Source organism: Ixodes scapularis, unplaced genomic scaffold, assembly GCF_016920785.2.
Source record: "Ixodes scapularis isolate PalLabHiFi unplaced genomic scaffold, ASM1692078v2 PGA_scaffold2__306_contigs__length_199485367, whole genome shotgun sequence".
NCBI classification, from domain to species: domain Eukaryota; kingdom Metazoa; phylum Arthropoda; class Arachnida; order Ixodida; family Ixodidae; genus Ixodes; species Ixodes scapularis.
In genome coordinates, this window is record NW_024609857.1 from 148496207 (window position 1) to 148504372 (window position 8166).

The 8166-nt window shown below is 46.5% G+C and overlaps 1 protein-coding gene across 1 annotated transcript; it reads right to left on the bottom strand.

Moving 5' to 3' along the window:
* Positions 1-5382: 5382 nt before the first annotated feature.
* LOC120836922 (protein ALP1-like) lies at positions 5383-7775 on the bottom strand. Its single transcript, XM_040206025.2, has 2 exons — positions 7424-7775; positions 5383-6283 (listed from the first exon to the last, which is right to left on the bottom strand). Exons 1-2 carry the CDS (start codon positions 7768-7770, stop codon positions 5683-5685), a joined length of 948 nt encoding a protein of 315 aa, XP_040061959.1. The 5' UTR covers positions 7771-7775; the 3' UTR covers positions 5383-5682.
* Positions 7776-8166: the final 391 nt, after the last annotated feature.

The window sequence follows — 8166 nt, forward strand, 5'->3', positions numbered from 1 at the left end:
ATAGCAATGCTTATGACTTTAAATCACAAGTGACAAAAGACACTTTTGCTTATGCATTCCCAAAAACTTGGCAGACTTTGGAGTGGTCACTAGCTTTGTAAAATGGCCCAGCCTTGCACTGGAGGTTGCCTTTGCAAACATATTTGCATACATTATAAATTTTATTGAGCTTGCTATATTATTAGGAAGCACCTGCGGACGGCCAGCACAACCGGAGCAGGAGGAGTGAACTGGCCGTTCTACTGGGAGATTCACCGTTTCCTGGGATCTCTGCCCGCAAACGACAACACTCTCGTGGACGAGAGCTTGTGTGCAGATGATGTGACACCAGCTGTGTTGGAGGTAGGCAGTACATGTTGCACTAACGTTTCACCCACAGAGTACTAACAACATTCCTAATCTCCAAATTTGTGCATGCATTCGTAATCTCCTTTACAGAAAATCTCTCAGTAACAAAGTACAAACTTTAGTGCAGATGTTGTAAGCTAAAACACTTTTCATGAATCTGTCCGCCCGTAATTTCGTCTTCAATGAGGACTAAACAACCTTTAATCGAAACAGCCAATGATGCAGTGGTGAGAGAGTAAATAAAGTTCTTCACGCCCACCATCAACCAAACTGCCGAGATTAGTTTTTCGTTCCCGCTCTCGTATGTTTCGCAAATCGTGACAAAACTATGTCGCGGTTCTTCGGAGCCTTACAAGAATTGTAAATTAGGGATGATTTATTGGGCGTGTTCAGTAGCAGCTCCCTCAGCTCCGAACGGAGTCACTCGAGTCGGAATCCTCAGAGCGCCTACTGAACGGCCAAAAAAACCGCGGCTCCAAACCTGCTTCTACGCTATTGCCGCTTCCTCCCCTGTGCCAGACGGTCTCCGAATAAACTGGAAGCAGACGATAGCGAGCACGATCGCTTTTATTTGACACCGGTATTCATAAAGTCTTGACAAGGTCGTTAAATAAAAAGCGAGTCACTGTACACATCAGCGCTGCTGTTCGAAGCGATCCAACGCGATCAAGCACTTCACTTGGCGGTGCAAAGGCAGCTACTGTTATAAAAACCGACAAAATGTCGTCAGCGGACGCAAAATATGGAGCTCGGCAAATCTACGCCGCCGGTTGCGATACTTTTATATGGCCATACGTCTGTTCTGCCCTTCGCAACAAACTTCCTATAAAATGTACTCGTATACACACCGGGAAGTTCGGCTGCGCTCGGCGATCTAGGTTTTGTCGGCCAAGGCGAGCGTCGGCCAACGTGCACCCCGATTTAGCTATGCAAACAAAACCTTAATCGGGATCATGCTCTGTGTGAGTGTCCAACTGGCTACCGAATTCGCATTCATAGCCTGCCTTGCTCTGTTCAGCACGGACAGGATTTTCGTCGATATTCACCGAGTTTCAGAGCAACGGCGATCAAGACATGCCGTCCAGTGAACGTTTACATTGTTTATTAGCATATTCAAACCCAACAAATACGGTCCAATGCATTTTCCGAAAAAGCCTTACCTGAAAAGAAATTCAAAGAAAATGTGTGAATGAGTCAGCGCCTAAGAAGGAGCGCTGACTCTTGACTCCTGGAGCCGCTACTGAACGCGCCCATTGAGATGATGTGCAGTCTACTTGGTTTAAAAAACATCCCATCCACCAGTGGAGTCAGTGCCTCATTCACACAATCATCAAGCTATAAGTGAATCTTTGTGCATGCCTAATTGGGCATTTGGGATTTACAGACACACATCACATGCTGCAATGAAGTTGTCTCCTGCTAAGTCATGTTTGGACATAAACAGGGGACTTGTCTGGACAATGATCATAGTGCAGGAAGGACTATCTGCAACTCGAGCTGGGCATATGGCACCAAGTGTTCTAAATTCTAACCAACCCAGTGACAGCCTTGCGCCAATTTTTTTTTTTTGCTTCAAGATTCCTGGTTGCTTGGCGAATAAAGCCTAAAGTTGTCAAATGAGGGCTGGAGGGCATGTGCTTGGAGATGAGAATAGGCCAATTTAATAAAACTGTTTCGCTTCTGGTTCGTAATTTTCAAACGGATTGGTACACACTTGCCGTTCGGGCATGTAGGTTTTGAGCAGATTGGTGTACACTTTCTGCCGTTTGTCATATTGTTTTACGCGAAAGCGAATCTTTGCTAGTGTCTATTTTTGTTCTGGTGAGCCTCAGAATCACGGCCCCAAGTGGCTTCTTCAACGACGGAACTCTGGAAGCACGATCAGGGATATCTCTCGAGTCATGTAAACCTTCATTTACTCTGTTTTTATCCCCATCGTAGAAGCTTTGGGCACGTCTACCGGAGCCATCTTGGTCATCTGCTAACTTGCTAGCATGTATTAACTCTGAATGAAGGATGAAGGCTGGTAATATTTAAAATTGGGTGCTGGCCTTTGCTTCTTTATGTTGCTGAGAAATACGGCAAGTGCAGTTGATCAAAATGCTAAAGTAGAGCAAGGAGAAAACATATGGCCTTCATTGCCTCTGCCCATTGAAAAAGCATAGAACGGCTGCGCACCAAGATGGATGTCGGCCGGATTTTGAATTGAAATGGTACACGTGAAACCACCCTATACACAGAGTAGGTAGAAAGCCAAACTAGTTTCAGAGGGAGACTGTGTACAAATGACACTTGCCATGCACCTACCAGAAGGAATAACGAGTTTGAGGGTTGGGCTAATTGGTAGTTGTTAAACATAATGAGATAAAACGGCGCAAAAAGTCATAAAAGGAAGCGACGGACAGGACAGAGCGCTGACTTGCTGCAGTGTTCAAGGTACGAGAGATTACTGTGTTTCTAGTTTCTAACAAAATTTATCCTATCAGCTGCTTTCAGAAACACAGGCAGAGGATGTCCCGTCAGACGACATGAGGGACGACACATCCGACGAGACGTCCCAGGAGCTGCCTGGTGCGAGTACCAGCGAACTGCCTGGTGCAAGTACCGGCGAGCTGCCTGGTGCGAGCACCAGCAAATCTAGGAGCGGCCACAATGCTGGCAGCAGCAACCCTGCTGGCCGTGGAAAGAAGGCCGGTGGTGCCAGTAATGGCACAACTATCATGTTGCCGCAGGTGCCAGAGTCAGGAAAAAGGAAAAGACCCCCGCACCCCTCTGCCACCCTCGCAAAGGCGGTAATTGAGGAGCAGAAGTTGCTCCGTTTAAGTTTGGAAACGGCTCGGGGCCGTGAGTTCACTCTGCGAGAGCAGGAGCTCAAAATTCAAGAAAAAGCACTGGCCGTGCAAGAAAAGCTTGCGAATGCCATGATGGCCTTTTTCAATAAAACAGGCTAGAGCGGAAGCTGTAGCTTCAAAAAAGTGGTGCTGCTTTTTTTTTTTTTGTTTTTCTTTGCTGACAAATTATTTTGGGCTTACCAGGGAAGTAACATCATCTTAAAACCACAAATAACAAGTTTAGAACAGATAGTGCTTGCATGACATTACAACAGTGACAGCAACAATGGGTATTTATTCACCACAGCTGGGATCCAAAGATACACAGGTCCACATTCCGAAGGTGGACAGTAAATAAGAGTGTGGCAACCATCGGCAAAATAGTAATCATACAATGTGAAATACAATGAACAGGCATGCTGCATAAACTAGATAGAGAAAAATTAAAAAAGAGCAAGCCACACACAAGCCTGTTAAGGCATGTTCCATCCAATTGTTGAAAACATCTTTCCAAGCCTGCAGCTGAAATGTTCCGAGACATAGCAAAAGAATTGATTACATCATCACATCAAAGCATTTAAAAGTTTACTACAACGCTTAAATCAAGTACACTCTGGAAAAGCTTTTTTTTTTTCTCTCCTATACTTCTTTTTACCTTTGGAACCGCAACAAAAAAAAGTCTGACTCCTTGCGGACATTTACAAATTTTCACCCTTTATATGGTGCATCAAGATACTTTATGGGAGTTTGTGGTTAGTTATTGTTACAATATCAAAACATGTTTCAAGCACAAACAAATTTGAAAAGAGTACATGACGGCGGACGATGCAGTGTGTAGGCTTCAGAGTGCAGCGGATGCCAGAAGCTGATGGCGCCAATCACGGCATGCAAAAGAGCAACGTTAAGGCTCTCCTCTTTCCTAGAGGGCATTCTTAGGGGCTAATCCAATCAAATGCAGCAGGAGAGAAGAGGGCGATGATGTTACGATTCTAATTCTGGGATTTTAGTAAGAACTACTTAGTGCACCTTATGAACATTGTAAAAAAAAGAACTTGGTGTTTTCTTTACATGGGAACGATAATAGAATAACTATATCAAGCAACATCCACAAGTATGAACATATGTGCCATGGGTCTGGAAGGATTGTTTCCCTGGACAACACTGTTGTGCCACCATTGACCCTGTGCTTGAACTGAAGCAAAAGCCCGAGATATATGTCGATAAACTGAAAGTGCAAGTTTTAACTATCGTGTTCATAATTGTTTGAAACAAAGCAACTTCTTTCTTCAGCAGGGAGAATAATAAAAATAAATTGCAGGGTTTTCTCTTTAGGTTAAAAGCACTAACAAAAAAAAATTGGGGTGTCTGAATGCTTATACAGCCTAGCACTTTGTCTGCCTCAATGGGCAATTTGTCTCCCAGCTGTAGATGAGAAATTTAGCTAGTGCAGTACAACCGCTAGCCTGGGGTCTTTAAAATTCATCACGCAGTAGTGATACACGACCGCACGCCAGTACAATGCGCTCATCCACATCGAAACAGGCAGGGGTGGGGATTGAACCCAGGATCCCCCAATTCTGCAGCGTGAGCTTTTGCTCCACGTGCTCCAAGCTCGTGTGTGCTAGCCTACTCAGCCACCAATCCTCCTAAAGCTCTAACATACCAAAAAAAACATCCCTGAAAAAAGAAAATACAAAAGAGTATTTTTCAGTGCTATATTGTTCAATAGATGTCAATTGATGAATATTTCCACAACCAGAGTACAAAACCGCTCACGAGTCTCAGTATGGGAGAAATGCATGCGGATATAATCTCTTGCGGTCTAGGTCTTCGCTATCAATAAGAGCACTCAATATGCGGAGCTCTGATCAATATTGTCATTAATTTTGAAAAGAGTCTGATTCGCATTTAATTGATAATCACTATGTTGGTCAGCCACACGCAATCGCTTGCCCTTTATCGACCGTTTCACTGTTCTGAAATATCTCAAATAAAAGTGTGTGTTACGTTTTTGGATCAAGCTTTTAATATGAAAATAGAATGTGCATGATTGCAATTATTGAATTTTTGGGACGCTTCAAGCTCATAAATTAAGTTACTGCCACAGAAAGTCAATGTCAGAAAAATCATTAGATATGCAAGTTCCTTGAAACAGTCGTACTAAGTGGAGAAGCTATTACAAAAAAAGGTTTCCATTAAGAGTCTTGTTCTCCAAATATGTTGGGTAGCTGAATTACTGTATGTATGAGCAAAGTATGAAATTTGGACATAGTAATGCTGCACATACATACCGGTAAACAGACCAGCACATATGCAGGTGGCAGGGAGGGATTGACGATAAACCATGCAACTTCCGAACAAACAGTAAGGCCAGCTAGCTTCACCAAGAGGTGTGGGCATGCACAGGGCTAGTGCAGTAAGTTGGCTTCACATTTCGTTTGGAAGTTGGATGATCTTCCATCGAGTCCTTCCTGCCACCTGTACATGTGATGTCATCACTAGATTACGTTGCGTGTTGCTGCGTGTTCCGCCTATGGAGGTAGGCTGCTATGGCTGCCCTCACGTCCTGTCCATTTCCAGCGGCAACATCCGTTCTACAGAGAGGTTGCAGGAACATGCGGTCGTAGAGCTGCACCTCGGTGACCCACTGTGGCTCAACCCCATCATTGAAGTGCTCGCAGATGTTGTTGAGCACACAGCAGGCTCGGATGATGACCCTGGCGTTGTCTACATGGCACTCCATTCTTTTCATTATGCAGCGAAAGCGTGCCTTCACTCTGCCAAAGGCGTTCTCTACTATCCTTCGTGCTCCCGAGAGCTGCTTGTTGAAGCTAGCTTCCGGAGAACTATCCTTTAAGCCCTTGCGCGGATAGGGCTTGAGGAGGTTTGATGTGAGAGGGAAGGCCTGATCGCACAAGATCAGTGGTGGCACAACAGCTCCATTCACAGTGACAAGCGGAGCTCGAAACAACGGTCCTTCCAAGACCTTTGCAAGCTCCGACCTGCGGAAGACGTGTGCGTCGTGGCATCGCCCTGGTGCTCCCACGTTGACATAGCGGAACCTGTAGCGGTGGTCCACCAGAGCCAGCAGAATGATGCTATACCTGAAAAAGAAGCATTGCATGCAGGCAGATTTAATTATGAAAATCCCAACACTTTGAAATGCTTCGTTTGGCTGTTTGGCACGGAGATCTTCTAATTGTTGATATCCCAAATGTTAAATGGATACAGAAACCAAAGTCTGGAGCTCATCTCTTTGCTTATGGAACTTCACCAACACCAATATTTCGTAGGATAATGCAAGAAAACATAATTTGAACTGAATACAATGATAACCAAGAACCATCTCGTGGATGTCTTGAAAGCTTCAATGGAATGTCGTGCCAATAACATGCAAGTAAAGGCCTGTTCACACCTGCAACTGAGTAGGACGGAGAGAGACAAGACCCTCTTGGCGATGGCCTAGGACAATTTACAAACCCCGCTAGAACCAGACAAGAAAACGACTGAGCCCGGAGTATAGCTGTCCGACGGCAGAAACTGTACTTCAAGCCATCATTACCGAGTGCCCCAATTATGACAGGAACAGGGACAATGTGTACACCAGACTCGCTGTCAAGAGGCAAGTTTCTACGGATAATATTGTTTCTGGTGCTATTAAAAAGATGCGAAACATCTGTCAATGCACCCTTGAATTTTTTTTGTGGTAAAGGACTCTTGCAGAATACACCAAAACAACAGAGACCCGGGGTGGGGGGGGGGGAGGGGAGGGGAGGGAAGGGAGGGAGGGAGGGAGGGAAGGGAGGGAGGAGGAGGAGGAGGGAGGGAGGGAGGGAGGGATCAGTGGCCGAGAGGGCTAGCGCACAACAGCTCGGAGCATGTGGAGCGAAAGCTCGCGCTGCAGAACCCAGGGATCCTGGGATCCCCATCACTGCTTGTTTCGATCTGGATGAGCATCGTACTGGCGTGTGGTCATGTACTGCTACTGCGTGGTGCTTGTTAAAGACCCCAGATTAGCGATTGTACCGCACTGGCTAAATTGCTCATCTACAGCTGAGACACCAGACGCCCACTGAGGCAGGCTAACTTCCGGCTGTGTAAACAGACGACAATTTGCATACAGAGACGTATGGTTCAAGAGAGCTCTCGGGCTAAACCCTTAACTAGCCAATGACAGCACCAGCGCTAGATGCTGGCGTAACCTAGGGAAAGTTAAACACAAACATGCCACCACCACTACATACCAGCCCTTGTAGTTGTGGTAGTCGCTTGCATTTTCTTGTGGTGGTGACACCGGGAAGTGGCACCCATCCAGCGCTCCAACTCCTTGCGGAAACTCCAACGCAGCTTGGAACTCTCGGATATGTTCCGGCAGCTCCTTTGGGGTCATCAGTTTGACCCATTCGGGCTCGAGGACAGCCACGATCGTCTCGCAAAACTCCCGGTACAGTTCATTGACTGTCGATCGGCCGATACCGAACAGGGTGGCCACCGTCCTGTCCTCGGCCGTGGAGCATAGTTTGAAGAGGGCCACTCCCACCCGCTTCTCCATCGCGATCGTCTCCCGCATGCAGGTGACTTGTCGCTCCATGTAAGGCCGGCACACATCAACAAGGTAGCGAAATGTAGCTGGCCTTACACGGAACGTCTGTTTGAAAAAGTACTCCGGCATGTTGGGCAGGGTGTCTTCGAACCATCGCTCGTGCCTCGCGAAGGACTGCACCTGCCGATGCACTGTGAGGCAGTCCACCGCTGTTGTTGCGAGCACGAAGTTATTTGCCAGCATTTGGTCCTCCAAGCGATCGGCCTCACTTTTTGCCGATGACACGGCAGCTCGGACGGCAGCCAGAGAGCTTTGCTGCTGCGCGTGCATGCATAAAAGTAGAGCGACCTGAGTCTCTGGCGGCTCTGAATGTTCCATTGTTGACACTCTCAGAAGCAAACAAATCGAGCAGACGAGGAACCGTCCTGACCGAGCAGACGAGGA

What these genes read in the sequence shown, in the direction of transcription:
- LOC120836922 (XM_040206025.2), bottom strand. Translation starts at nt 7,770, where the DNA reads ATGGAGCGACAAGTCACCTGCATGCGGGAGACGATCGCGATGGAGAAG. An exon ending in TACCACAACTACAAGGGCTG is followed by an intron (nt 6,284 to 7,423) that starts GTATGTAGTGGT and finishes CTTCTTTTTCAG; the next exon opens with GTATAGCATCATTCTGCTGG.